Source organism: Grampus griseus, assembly GCF_964374135.1.
Source record: "Grampus griseus genome assembly, chromosome: 8".
NCBI lineage: Eukaryota > Metazoa > Chordata > Mammalia > Artiodactyla > Delphinidae > Grampus > Grampus griseus.
In genome coordinates, this window is record NC_139002.1 from 45793691 (window position 1) to 45809685 (window position 15995).

The 15995-nt window shown below is 37.0% G+C and overlaps 1 protein-coding gene across 1 annotated transcript in view; it reads right to left on the reverse strand.

Annotated features, from left to right (window-relative positions):
* Window positions 1-15995, reverse strand: part of TMEM135 (transmembrane protein 135) — a 240207-nt gene that overhangs the window by 200856 nt on the left and 23356 nt on the right. Inside the window, exon 2 of the mRNA XM_082661045.1 lies at window positions 4158-4285. Within this exon, the coding sequence (XP_082517171.1) occupies window positions 4158-4285 (128 nt within the window). The remainder of the gene's footprint in view (window positions 1-4157; window positions 4286-15995) is intronic.

Below are 15995 nucleotides of genomic sequence, written 5' to 3' on the forward strand. Positions count from 1 at the left end.
TTGGATTCTGTTTGCTAGTATTTTGTTGAGGATATTTGCATCTATATTCATCAGTGATATTGGGCTGTAATTTTCATTTTGGTAATATCTTTGCCTGGTTTTGGTATCAGGGTGATGGTGACCTCACAGAATGAGTTTGGGAGTGTTCCTTCCTCTGCAATTTTTTGGAAGAGTTTGAGAAGGATGGGTGTTAGCTCTTCTCTAAATGTTTGATAGAATTCACCTGTGAAGCAATCTGGTCCTGGACTTTTGTTTGTTGTAAGATTTTTAATCACAGTTTCAATTTCATTACTTGTGATTGGTCTGTTCATATTTTCTATTTCTTCCTGGTTCAGTCTTGGAAGGTTACACCTTTCTAAGAATTTGTCCATTTCTTCCAGGTTGTCCATTATATTGACATACAGTTGCTTGTAGTAGTCTCTTAGGATGCTTTGTATTTCTGCAGTGTCTGTTGTAACTTCTCCTTTTCCATTTCCAATTTTATTGATTTGAGTCCTCTCCCTCTTTTTCTTGATGAGTCTGGCTAATGGTTTATTAATTTTGTTTATCTTCTCAAAGAGCCAGCTTTTAGTTTTATTGATCTTTGCTATTGTTTTCTTTGTTTCTATTTCATTTATTTCTGCTCTGATCTTTATGATTTCTTTCCTTCTGCTAACGTTGCGTTTTGTTTGTTCTTCTTTCTCTAGTACCTTTAGGTGTAAGGTTAGATTGTTTGAGATTTTTCTTGTTTCCTGAGGTAGGCTTGTATAGCTATAAACTTCCCTCTTAGAACTGCTTTTGCTGCATCCCATAGGTTTTAGATCGTAGTGTTTTCATTGTCAATTGTCTCTAGGTATTTTTTTATTTCCTCTTTGATTTCTTCAGTGATCTCTTGGTTATTTAGTAATGTATTTTTTAGCCTCCATGTGTTTGTGTTTTTCACATTTTTTCCCCTGTAATTCAATTCTAATCTTATAGAGTTGTGGTCAGAAAAGATGCTTGATATGATTTCAATTTTCTTAAATTTACTGAGGCTTGATTTGTGACCCAAGATGTGATCTATCCTGGAGAATGTTCCGTGCGCACTTGAGAAGAAAGTGTAATGTGCTGTTTTGGGATGGAATGTCTTATAAATATTAATTAAACCTTTCTGGTCTATTGTGTCATTTAAAACTTCTATTTCCTTATTTATTTTCATTTTGGATGATCTGTCCATTGGTGTAAGTGAGGTGTTAAAGTCCCCCACTATTATTGTGTTACTGTCGATTTCCTCTTTTAGAGCTGTTAGTAGTTGCCTTATGTATTGAGGTGCTCTTATGTTGGGTGCATATTTATTTATAATTGTTGTATCTTCTTCTTGGATTGATCCCTTGACCATTATGTAGTGTCCTTCCTTGTCTCTTGTAACATTCTTTATTTTAAAGTCTATTTTATCTGATATGAGTATTGCTATTCTAGCTTTCTTTTGATTTCCATTTGCATGGAATATCCTTTTCCATCCCCTCACTTTCAGTCTGAATGTGTCCCTAGGTCTGAAGTGGGTCTCTTGTAGACAGCATATATATGGGTCTTCTTTTTGTATCTATTCAGTGAGCCTGTGTATTTTGGTTGGAGCATTTAATCCATTCATGTTTAAGGTAATTATCAGTATGTATGTTCCTATTACCATTTTCTTAATTGTTTTGCGTTTGTTTTTGTAGGTCCTTTTCTTCTCTTGTGTTTCCCACTTAGAGAAGTTCCTTTAGCATTTGTTGTAGAGCTGTTTTGGTGGTGCTGAGTTCTCTTAGCTATTGCTTTTCTGTAAAGCTTTTGATTTCTCCATCGAATCTGAATAAGATCCTTGCTGGGTAAAGTAATATTGGTTGTAGCTTCTTCCCTTTCATCACTTAATCATGCCACTCCCTTCTGGCTTGTAGAGTTTCTACTAAGAAAACAGCTGTTAACCTTATGGGAGTTCCCTTGTACGTTATTTGTCGTTTTTCCCTTGCTACTTTCAATAATTTTTCTTTGTCTTTAATTTTTGTCAGTTTGATTACTATGTGTCTCAGCATGTATGGGACTCTCTGCACTTCGTGGACTTGGGTGGCTATTTCCTTCCCATGTTACGGAAGTTTTTGACTATAATCTCTCACATATTTTCTCGGGTCATTTCTCCCTCTCTTCTCCTTCTGGGACCCCTATAATGCGAATGTTGGTGCATTTAATGTTGTCCCAGAGGTCTCTTAGGCTGTCTTCATTTCTTTTCATTCTTTTTTCTTTATTCTGTTCCACAGCAGTGAATTCCACCTTTCTGTCTTCCAGGTCACTTATCCGTTCTTCTGCCTCAGTTATTCTGCTATTGATTCCTTCTAGTGTAGTTTTCATTTCAGTTATTGTATTGTTCATCTCTGTTTATTTGTTCTTTAATTCTTCTAAGTCTTTGTTAAACATTTCTTGCATCTTCTGAATCTTTACCTCCATTCTTTTTCCAAGGTCCTGGATCATCTTCACTATCATTATTCTGAATTCTTTTTCTGGAAGGTTGCCTATCTCTACTCCATTTAGTTGTTTTTCTGGGGTTTTATCTTGTTTCTTCATCTGGTTCATAGTCCTCTGCCTTTTCATTTTGTCTATCTTTCTGTGAATGTGGTTTTTGTTCCACAGGCTGCAGGATTGTAGTTCTTCTTGCTTCTGCTGTCTGCCCTCTGGTGGATGAGGCTATTTAAGAGGCTTGTGCAAGTTTCCTGATGGGAGGGACTGGTGGTGGGTCGAGTTGACTGTTTCTCTGGTGGGCAGAGCTCAGTAAAACTTTAAACCATTTGACTGCTGATGGGTGGGGCTGGGTACCCTCCATGTTGGTTGTTTGGCCTGAGGCAACCGAACACTGGAGCCTACCTGGGCTCTTTGGTGGGGCTAATGGCAGACTCTGGGAGGGCTCACACCAAGGAGTACTTCCCAGAACTTCCGCTGCCAGTGTCCTTGTCCCCACAGTGAGACACAGCCACTGCCTGCCTCTGCCAGAGACCCTCCAACACTAGCAGGTAGGTCTGATTCAGTCTCCTATGGGGTCACTGCTCCTTCCCCTGGGTCCCAATGAGCACACTACTTTGTGTGTGCCCTCCAAGAGTGGAGTCTGTTTCCTCCAGTCCTGTCGAAGTCCTGCAATCAAATCCCACTAGCCTTCAAAGTTTGATTCTCTAGGAATTCCTCCTCCTGTTGCTAGACTCCGAGGTTGGGAAGCCTGACGTGGGGCTCAGAACCTTCATGCCAGTGGGTGGACTTCTGTGGTATAAGTGTTCTCCAGTCTGTGAGTCACCCACCCAGCAGTTATGGGATTTGATTTTACTGTGACTGCGCCCCTCCTACCATCTCATTGTGGCTTCTCCTTTGTCTTTGGATGTGGGGTATCTTTTTTGGTGAGTTCCAGTGTCTTCCTGTCAATGATTGTCCTGCAGCTAGTTGTGATTCTGGTGTTCTCGCAAGCAGAAATTATATTTCTAATTGCAGTTAAAATCTACCTGCAAAATTATTTTGGGTAATACTAACTGGGTAACATTAATAGTAATATAATGTGAAGTTAGTATTTTAACTTGACAAATTAAATAAACTAGTTTGGGTTTCAACAGTGTGTGGGGGAGAAGATAAAAAGTAAATATCTAATAAACAATGCTAAGTATATCATAACACTAAAAACTGAATTCTAACTGCATGTATATTGTATGAAGCATGTGACACAGATAATGCACTGCATCAGGACCAAAAGTTTCATCAGTAGGATATGCCAGAAATTTTACAGATAAACACGAGCATTTTATAGTCCTTTTGAAGTTCATTCACTGCATACAGACCTAAGCAATATCATGGACAGTTGCTTTGAATTCCTAATCTATGAAACTGAAAAGTTAAGAAATTCTCATTAACAAGTCAGTAAATATAGTGGGCCTCAGAAAATGTATGTTACATTAAAGCACTTTTGCTATATAATCACAGCAATAATTTGAAGTTTATATTACATTTTTAGGCCAAGAGGCCCACAACTCCTGGTTTTACAAGCATTCTTTGAGATAAATAAATGTCATTTCACACAGAGAAAAAAATACACAAGCAGTGATCTGCACAACATTTATATAAACATCTGTTTGTTTCAGTTTCAACAAAGGAATTTGTATTAACCACCAGTTCTGATTATGTGTACCAACCTTAAAATGCAAAAGAAAGCCATAAACAAGGCCCCATTAGCAGTCAGAAATGAAGCAGATTGTAGGATCTCAGGGAGCAGTTTGTGTAAATAATAATCTAATTTTCGTTTCCGGAGAATTGCTGCAATCTGGAAAAAAAGAATTAAAAAAGGCTCTTTTGTTTAATATAACCAACTTTTCCCACTTAAGTTAGTTCTTATGTGGAAGATATTGAAATAACAGCATGTATTTAAAAATTAAAGTAAAAACTCTAGTATTTTACTGGCTCCTCTATGAAAATTCAATTTCTGGGACAGAAGACACTTTAATTTATTGAAAGTGTAATGGGTAAAATAAACACCTAGAAATTACAACATGGATCATATGATAAATAACCTCCAAACATTGAGATAAATATTTATAACGCCTTAAAAAGTTTTAAACTGGGGCTTCCCTGGTGGCACAGTGGTTAAGAATCTGCCTGCCAATGCAGGGTACACGGGTTCGAGCCCTGGTCCGGGAAGATTCCACATGCCGCGGAGCAACTAAGCCCATGCACCACAACTACTGAGCCTGCACTCTAGAGCCCGTGAGCCACAACTACTGAGCCCATTTGCCACAACTACTGAAGCCCACGTGCCACAACTACTGAGGCCCACGTGCCTGGAGCCCATGCTCCGCAACAAGAGAAGCCACCACAGTGCGAAGCCCGCACATGGCAAGGAAGAGTAGCCCCCACTCGCAGCAACTAGACAAAGCCCACGCGCAGCAACAAAGATGCAACACAGCCAAAAATAAATAAATAAAATTTTTTAAAAAAGTTTTATACTGATAAATAAAATATATGTTTAAATGGAAAAACTAAAGTCCAATCAAACAGAAATTGAATGCTAAAACAAAACTACATTACAGATACTATCAGCCTGGATATTAGAAAATTTCAATGAGAAAAACCAGAGAAATTCATTCATTCAGTTTCACTGAGAAGGGGATATGAGCTAGATTAGGAAGAACAGTATAATTCTCACAGGTGACCAGGAAGAAATGCTTTTCTATCATGATGAAACAATATATCAAAGGAACAAAAGTTAAGGGGGCAGAATTAGGGAATGTAAGAAATGGCAAGACTGACTTGAGAAAAGGAAGACCAGAGAACTCTGCATTCACTTTTCACCATTCTAGACATAACAGCTTCCTTATGGTCAGGGATCAACAAATCTAATGGCCTCTTCTCAGTTCTTTTCTTACTCTACCACTTAGAAGCCTCTGATAATTTCCTACTTCATTCAATTAAACAAGCTGTTATTAAGAACTATGCCATACACAGGAAAAACAACAATGAATAAGATCTAATCCCTGCCTTCAAGGAACATAAAAACTTGATAGGGAAATAGATATATAAACAATAAACTACAATAAGGCAGTGCGGTAAATGCTATACTAGAAGAAGGAGAAACTGCTACAGAAATACATATTAGGGAATAACCAAAAAGGAGATGGGACTGGACAGGTAATAATGCCCAGAAGATGGATCTCGACAAATAGGTAAAACTTTGACAAAAGAGAAGTTTCTATGGTTTCTGTGACTTCATTGTTTTCATTCTCCCATGATATCTTTAAGTGCTATTCCTTTGTTAGCATTTCTTCCTCAGATCTCTACTCATTCTATATACAACCTCCCCCACAGCATCATCTATCATGTCAAAGTAGGAATTCCAATATAACCCCTTCTATTTTTTTTTTTTTCATATTTGGCTGCATTGGGTCTTCGTTGTTGCACACAGGCTTTCGCTAGTTGCAGCGAGCGGGGGCTACTCTTTGTGTGGTACGCAGGCTTCTCATTGCGGTGACTTCTCGTTGCGGAGCACAGGTTCTACGTGCACAGCCTTCAGTAGTTGCAGCACGTGGGCTCAGCAGTTGCGGCACGTGGGTCCTAGAGTACACAGGCTTCAGTAGTTGTGGGCTCAGTAGTTGTTGCTCATGGGCTCTAGAGCACAGGCTCAGTAGCTGTGGCACACAGGCTTAGCTGCTCCAGGCATGTGGCATCTTCCCAGGCCAGGGATCAAACCCATATCCCCTGGATTGGCAGGCAGATTCTTAACCACTGCACCACCAGGGAAGTCCCTCCCCTAAATTCTTAATGCATACTTCAAATGTCTATTGGACATGTCAATAAAGACATAGCACAGACATCAAAAAAAAAAGAATGTCCAAAGTAGAACTTATTATACTTCCCCAAAATGCTTTTATTTCTGATTTTCTAACCTCAAGTAATAGTACCACATCCACCCTATTACTTAGAAACAAAATGTTGGTGTCATTTTCAATTACTCCCTGGATCCTCAATCATCTCCTCAGTTCTAATGGTCTCCTAGTATCTTCAGGTTTTAGAATGTAATGTCTCTTTCATTTTAGACTCAACAATGGGCAGAATATGGTACTCTGTTATATATTCAAGTAGTTACAGAAAAAAAATCTCCTCTGTTCCTGGAAAGGAAAAAACAAAACTGTCCCTATTTGCAGATAACCTGATTGTCTACACAGAAATTCCCAAGCAAGTTACATACAGACACACACACACCTCCTAAAACTCATAATGCAGTTTAGCAAAGGCAAAGGATATAAGATAAACATACAAAAGTTATTTGTATTTCTATATTAAAAAAATGAATACATGGACACCAAAATTAAAAATACAATAGAATTTATAACTCCTCAAAAAACGAAATATTTAGGGAAAAATCTACAACACTTGTATATGACTTGTATACTGAAAGACACACAATGCTGATGGAAGAAATCAAAGAACAGATTAATAAATGTTCATAGATAGGAAGACTCAATATGGTAAAGATGTCAATTTTCCCCCAAAGCAAAATACAGGTTTAACACAATTTCTATTACGATTCCAGAAAAGGTTTTGTAGATGTAGACAAGATTATACTGAAATTTATATAGAAAAGCAAAGGAACTATAAGAACTAAAACAACTTTGAAAAAGTGAAAAAAATGGGAGGAATGAGTCTACCTAATTTCAAGACTTATTATATAGCTACAGCAATCAGGTTTTGTGATATTGGCAAAAGGATACACAAATAGATTAATGAAATAGAATAGAGAACCTAGATATAGATCCACACAAATATATCCAACTGATTTTTGACAAGGTACAATGGCAATTCCAGAGAGGAAAAATAGCTATTTCAACAAATGGTGCTGGAGCAAATACACATCCACAGGCAAAAAAAAAAAAAAAAAAAAAAAAATTAACCTCAGCCAAAGTCTCACAGTTTATACACACTTTATACAAAAATTAATTCAAAATGTATCAGAGACATAAATCTAAAACATAAAACTACAAAACTTTTAGGGGAAAAAATATCAGGGAAAATCTTAGGGATCTAAGGCTAGGCAAAAGCGCAATTCATAAAAGGAAAAATTATAAATTACACTTCAGAATTAAAACTTTTTCTCTGTGAAAGACCTGTTAGGAATAAAAATCCTAGCTACAGAATGGGAGAAAATACTTGTAAACTACACAGCCAGCAAACGACTAGTATCTAGAATGAAGGAAATCTCAAAACTCAACAGTAAAAAAATGAACAATCCAATTAGAAAATACAAATGATATGAACAGATATTTCACCGAAGAGAATGTGCAAATGGAAGATAAGCATATTAGCCATTAAGGAAAAGCAAATTAAAACCACAATGAGCTATCACCATAGAACTGTCAGAATGATTAAATTTAAAAATACTGGAAACACCAAATGCTGACAAGGATACGGAGAAACTGGATCTCTCATGCATTTGTTGGGGGAAATGTGAAATGGCAAAAGCATTCTGAAAAAGTTTGACAGTTTCTATAAAAACTAAACAAGCAACTATCATATGACCCAGCAACTGCAGTCCCGAATGTTTATCCTAGAAAAATGAAAACGTACGTTCACCCAAAATTTGTGCACAAATGTTTATAGCAGCTTTGTCTGTAATAGTCAATAAATGGAAACAACTCCTATGTCCTTTAAGAGATGAATGGTTTAAAAAACCGAGGTGTATCCATACCGTGGAATACCATTTAGCAATAAACAGGAACAAGCTAGTGATACAGGATACAATACTGATGAATTTCCAGAGAATTATGCTGAATGGAAAAAGCCAATCCCAAAAGACTACATACTATACTATTCCATTTACATAACACATAAAATGACAAATTTATAGAAATAAAGAATAAATTAATGGTGACCAGGGGTTAAGAGGAGGTGGGTAGGTGGGAGGGGTGGTATTGCTATAAAAGGGCACAAGGGATCCTTGTGTTGATGGAAATGTCCTGTATATTGACTATATCAATGGCAATTATTTTGGTTGTGATATTTTACTATCATTTAGCAGGATGATACCACTGGGAGAAACGAGCTAAAGAGCACAGGGAATCTATTATTTCTTACAACTGCATAAGAATCTACAATTATCTCAAAATTAAAAGCTCAATTAAAAAAAAAGCGGTCATCAACATAGCCAATGGGCATATGAAATATGCTTAGCATCACTAGTATTCAGAAAACTGCGCAATAAAATATCACTCACACACACACCAGAATGTCTAAAACAAGGAGAAATGACAATGCAAAGCACTGTCAGGAATGAAGTAACTAGAACTTCACACATTGCTGGTGGGAATGTAAAACTGCATACTTACTTCAGAAAACTGTTATTATCTAATGAAACTAAATGTACACTTATCCTACGATCCAGCAGTTTCACTCCTAGGTATATATCCAAGAGAAATAACTGCTTATTTCCATCAAAAGTCATATTCATAACACTATCTGTAATTACAAATACTGCAAAACACCTAAATGTCCATTAACAGTAAGGTAGATAAATTGTACATATTTGCAATATTGGTAAATCATACTGTACAGTCTACTGTAAGAAACAGGGAAAATCTGACACAACACATGGGAAGTAACCTAAGACCTTATTAACACTGTGCTGTAACCCAGAGCTTCCAACCAGGGTTTACAAGTGGCCAAAAGATTGATCCTCTCCACAGTCTGGGTAGCCAGGCCAGGACTAGGGTAACAGAGCAAGGTGATAATCATCTCTGTTTTCCCTAGAGTGCCACACAATTATTATCATTTTCTATGTACATCACAGCAGGCTATAGTGTGAGAAAAGATTAGAAGCACTGATCTAACCAAATAACATAAAAGTAACTGTACTAGCCATGTAGGAATTGTAAGGGCACATGAACACATGTATAAAATCATTACCAGACATTATCCAACAACTTCACAAACATCATATTGTATAGCAAAAAATGTTGCAGTGTTCATATGCTTTTTCCATGTCAATAAATTCCGTATGAATTTTCCAAATATGCATACATTTAGCTCAACAACAAAGTATATAATAATACTATGATAAAAATATATATTTGTATTTATTTATTTATATTCATATAGCTTTTGAAGACAATATAATGACCAGGAAAAAAATGAATCAAAATACTTAAAGTGATAAGACAGACTACAAAACAATATTTTCTAATGAACATATGGAACAAACATTAGAACATTATGAACTGGTTACCTTGGTAATAGATTATTTTAATCTTCTTTTTGCTTTTGGGTATTTTCTAGACATTCTGCAACAAACATGGTTACATTTATAAAACTGGTAGAAGGGGAATAAGTATGAGAAAGTGTGGATTAATTATTATAGAAAAAGATCTGAATAGAGAATAGAAATAATCAGCATGATAAAGTATAAAATAATCAGGAGATATGATTTTTACTCTTAGTTCTACAACAATTTATATGAATGCTACTTATTTCAATGCTGTTTAGATTTCATCTTCCTCATTTATTAGATAAAGAGGTTGACTTAAATGACACAGGTGACATCAGTAAGATGGCAGAATAGCAGTTTCCAGCACTCATCCCCTTGCAGAAACATCAATTTGAACAAATACTCATGTGCAAAAATACCTTCACAAGAGCTAAGGATTCCAGGTGAGAGATTAAAGCACCCAGGTGGAGTGGAGAAATAAGAAAAGATGCATTGAAGGGGGTATGAAAAATAATCACATATTACCCACATCACCCAACCTCCAACCCCAGGCAACTCAGCATGCAGAGAGACACCAACCCAAAGAAGGAAGAAGAGTGAAGTGAGCGCCCAACTTCACCACAAACCCCAGCTCCAGGCCTGCCAAGTAAAATCAGGCATCAGGCCAGGCCACACAGATCCAGGATTCAGAAGTAGCCCCATGGACTCAGACTCCAGGCCTATCCCAGTGCCATGCCAAACCCCAAGAAACCAGGCTCCAGGCTTACCCCATGGATCTGTTTCAAGCCCCAAACTGAAGCCCCAAACACCAGGCCTGCCCAGGTAGACCCAAGTATAAGGTGCACACCAGTGAACTCAGGCTTCAGGTCCACCCCCAGGGACCAGAGTAGCCCACCTGAAAACTCCAGCAGCAAACCCATCCACAGACTCCACCAAATGGCTTTCATTGGCTTTCACTGCAGAAGCCCAAGTGTAAAGACTGGAAAAGGTGCCTACTTCTTCAAATGAACAAGCACCAAAACAAGGCCACAGAAATACAAATGTTCAGGAAAACATGACACCAACAAAGGAACAAAATAAAACACGAGTAACCAACCCTAAAGAAATGGAGATCAATGAACTGCCAGACAAAGAATTCAAAATAGTTGTCTTCAAGAACTGCAGTGAGCTGTAAGAGAACACAGATAGACAACTAAAACAAAATCAGGAAAACAGGGGCTTCCCTGGTGGTGCAGTGGTTGAGAGTCCGCCTGCCGATGCAGGGGACACGGGTTCGTGCCCCGGTCCGGGAAGATCCCACATGCCGTGGAGTGGCTGGGCCCGTGAGCCATGGCTACTGAGCCTGCGCGTCCAGAGCCTGTGCTCCGCAACGGGAGAGGCCACAACAGTGAGAGGCCCGCGTACCACAAAAAAAAAAAAAAAAAAAAAATCAGGAAAACAATACATGACCAAAATGAGAAGTTAAACAAAGAGATAGAAGGAAGGAAGAAAGGAAGGGAGGAAGGGAGGAAGGAAGGAAGGGAGGGAGGGATGCATGAATTCTGGAGCTAAAGAGCACAATGACTAGACTTGATCAAGCCAAAGAAAAAAAATCAGTGAGCTCAAGACAGGTCATTTGAAATTACCCAGGCAAAAGAACAAAAAGAAAAAATATTGAAAGAAAATGAAGAAAGCCTATGTTGAAATTATGGGATACCATCAAAAGAAATAACATACGCATTGAGGGAGTCCCAGAACAAGTAAAGAAAAAGGAGCAGAAAGATTATTTAAAGAAATAATGACTGAAAACTTCTTGTATCTGGAGAGGAAAATGGACATCCAGATCCATGAAGCCCAAAGAATTCCAAACAAATTAATTACAAAGAGATCTATTTCTTCTTTTTCTATTTCTTCTTTTTCTATTTCATTAATTTTGAGAGGATGAATGTTCACTAATCCCATTGTGATAATCATTTCATGATGTATGTAAGTCAATCCATTATGCTATACATATTAAATTTACACAGTGCTGGATGTCAATTATTATCTCAATAAAACAGAAGGAAAAAAGAGAGATCTTCACCTAGACACATTATAATCAAATTCTCAAAAATCAAAGACAAAAAGAGCATTTTGAAAGCAGTAAGAGGAAAGAAAACTTGTCACATACAAAAGAACCCTCATGGTGGGGGCGATAAATTGGGAGATTGGGACTGACATATATACACTATTGATACTATGTATAAAATATATAACTAATGAGAACCTACTTTATAGCACAGGGAACTCTACTCAGTGCTCTGTAGTGACCTAAATGGGAATGAAATCCAAAAAAGAGGGGATATATGTATACATATAGCTGATTCACTTTGCTGTACAGTAGAAATGAACACAACATTGTAAAGCAACTATACTCCAATAAAAATTTTTTTAAAAAAAGAAAATATTAGTAAATAGAATTTAGCAACACATAAGGAGAATTATATACCATGGCCAAGTGGGCTTTATTCCAGGGATGCAAGGCTGGTTCAATTTATAAAAATCATTTTGTAATTCATCAATCAATATGTAATTCACTATATTAACAGGCTAAAAAGAAAAATCACATGGTTATATAAATCAATATAAAAGCATCTGACCAAATTCAACACCCATTTATGACAAAAACTTTCACAAAAATAGGAACAGAAGGCAAATTCGTCAAGTTGATAACTACAGCTAATTTCTACTTAATGATGAAAAGACTGAATGCTTTCTTCCTAACTCTTATCAAAATATCAGCAAGGTTCTTTGTAGATATAGAGAAGATTATTCTAAAGTTTAAATGAAAAGGCAGAGGAACTAGAAGATCTACAACAATTTACAATAGGAAGAATAACGTAGGCAGAATCAGTCTGCCCAATTTCAAGATTTATTATATAGCTACACTAATCAAGACCCATAATAGGAAAAACTGAAAAATCAGACTTTATCAAAATTTAAAACTTCCTTTACAAAGGAAGAAAAGAAGCAGTATCCATATAAAGAGGATGAAAAGACAAGCTACAGACTGGAGAAAATATTTTCAAACCACATATGCACAAAAGGACTAGGAACTAGAATCTATAAAGAACTCTCAAAATTCAACAGTAAAAAAAAATAATCGGGGCTTCCCAGGTGGCGCAGTGGTTAAGAATCCACCTGCCAATGCAGGGGACACGGGTTCAAGCCCTGGTAGGGGAAGATCCCACATGCCACGGAGCAACTAAGCCCGTGCGCCACAACTACTGAGCCTGCACTCTAGATCCTGCGAGCCACAACTACTGAGCCCACATGCCACAACTACTGAAGCCCGTGTGCCTAGAGCCCATGGTCCACAACAAGAGAAGCCACCACAGTGAGAAGCCTGCACACTGCAACGAAGAATAGCCCCCGCTCACTGCAACTAGAGATAGCCCGTGAGCAGCAACAAAGACCCAACGCAGCCAAAAATAAATATAAATAAGTAAACAAATTTATTTTTAAAATAACAAAGGTGGGCTTCCCTGGTGGTACAGTGGTTGAGAGTCCGCCTGCCGATGCAGGGGACACGGGTTTGTACCCTGGTCCGGGAAGATCCCACATGTCGCGGAGCGGCTGGGCCCGTGAGCCATGACCGCTGAGCCTGCACGTCCGGAGCCTGTGCTCCACAACGGGAGAGGCCACACGGTGAGAGGCCCGCATACCGCAAAAAAAAAACAAAAAAAACGAAGGTGATACAATACATTACCAAGTGAAGGATAAAAATCATGATCATCTGAGCAGATAGAGATAAAGCATTTGACAAAATTCAATACCCTTTCAAGATAAAAAGATCAATAAACCTCATCATAATAAAAGGTCATATATATGAAAAGCCCACAGCTAACATCAAACTCAACAGTAAAAAAATGAAAGCTTTTCCTTTAAGACCAGAAACAAGACAAAGGTGCCCATTCTCACCACTTTTACTGAACTTAGTATAGGAAGTCTTAACCAGAGTAACTAGGGAAGAAAAAGAAATAAAAGGTATCCATATCAGAAAGGCAGAAGTAAAATTGTCTCTGTTTGCAGAATACTCTGAAACCTCTACCAAAAAAAATTAAAACTAATAAATGAATTCAGTAAAGTTGTGAGATACAAAATCAATATACAAAAATCAGTTGCATTTCTACACAGTCACACCAAACAATCTAAAAACGATACTAAGAAAACAATCCTATTTACAATTATATTAGCAATAAAATACTTAGGAATAAATTAAACCAAGGAGGTGAAAGATCTGTACACTGAAAACTTCAAAACATTAATGAAAGAAATTGAATAAGATGTAAATAAGTAGAAAGACAGTCCATGTTCATGGATTGGAAGAATTAATACTGTTAAAATGTCCATACTACTCAATGCCATCTACAGATTCAATGCAATCCCTATCAAAATTCCAAATGCATTTTTCATAGAAATGGAAAAAACAATCCTAAAACTCATATGGAATCACAAAAAAATGTGACTAGCCAAAGCAATCTTGAGAAAGAAGAACAATGCTGGAGGCAACACACTATACCTGACTTCAAAATATACTACAAAGCTATTGTAATAAAAACAGCAGAGTACCAGCATAAAAACAGACATGCAGACCAAAGGAACAGAATAGAGAGCCTAGAAATAAATTCATGCATTTTATGGTCAAAGGATATTCAACAAAGGTGCCAAGAACACACAACAGGGAAAGGACGGTCTCTTCGATAAATGGTGCTGGGAAAATTGGTTATCCACATGCTGAAGAATGAAACTGGACCCTTATCTTACTCCATATACACAGAACAATTCAGAATCATTAAAGACTTCAATGTAAGACCTGAAACTATAAAACTACTAGAAGAAAACATAGAGAAAAGGCTTCTTGACATTGGTTTGAACAATACTTTTTTGGATATAATTCCACAAGCACAGCAACAAATGCAAAAACAGACAGATGAGATTACATCAAACTAAAAAGCTCCTGCACAGCAAAAAAAAAAAAAAAAAAAAAAAAAAAAAAAGCTATCAACAGAGTGAAGAAACAACCTACAAAATGGAAGAAAATATTTGCAAACCACTTGCAAAATTTGATGAGAATAATATCCAAAATACAGAAGAAACTCAAACAACTCAATAACAAAAAACAATAACCATTTAAAAAATGAGTAAAGGACCTGAACACACATTTCTCAAAAGAAGACATACAAATGGCCAACAGGTACACGAAAAGATGTTCAATGTCACTAATCATCAGAGAAATGCAAATCAAAACAACGAGCTATCACCACACACCTGTTATAATGGCTATGATCAAAATACAAAAGGTGGTCAGTGTTGGTGAGGGTATGGAGAAAAGGAAATCCTTATGATACACACACACACACACAATGGATTACTCAGCCTTAAAAAAGAAGGAAATACTGTCATTTGGGACAACTTGGATAAAACTGGAGGAAATAATGCTAAGTAAAATAAACCAGGCACAGAAAGACAAATACTTCATGAACTCACTTATATGTGGAATCTAAAAACCCACAGAAGCAGAGCAGAATGATGGTTGCCAGTGGCTGAGGGGGTGGGGGAAAATAAAGAAATGTTGGTCAAAGGATACAAAGGATACAAAGGTGTAGTTATAGTTATGTAGTTATATAGGATGAATAAATCTAACAGATACTAATATACAGCACAAAGACTATAGTTAGTTAGTAACATTGTACTGAATACTGAAAATACGCTAAGAAGGTAGATTTCAGGTACAACTGAAACATTCACTTTGTTGCCACATTCATTTTATTGTGGCAGTTTTATTGTGTGGCTGTTTTATTGTGAAACTGAACCTGCAGTTATCTCTGAGGTATGCATGTATATCAAATCATCATGTTTAAAAATAAAAGGTCAACACTAAAAATATGACATAGAGTTCTTTTTTCCCTACTTCTAAAATTGTATCCCTTTTTTTTTTTTAATAAATGGTACTAAATGAACTGGATACCTGTGTAGAACAAAAAAATTAACTTTGACCCCCTCCTCACACTATAGACAAAAGTTAATTTGAGGTGGATCACAGACTTAAATTTGCAAAATATAAACAATAAAGTATCTAGAAGAAAACATAGACAAATATCTTTATGAACATTCCAGGCATAAGTCAAAAGTCAGAGACGGCATTAAGCATAGTTCATGAGGGCAAGTATGGAGACTGACCTGACTAATACAAAGGCTACAGACTGAAGACTGATGCAAAATTATAATGACAGGCCCCCAATTTAGGAGTTTCCCTTTACAA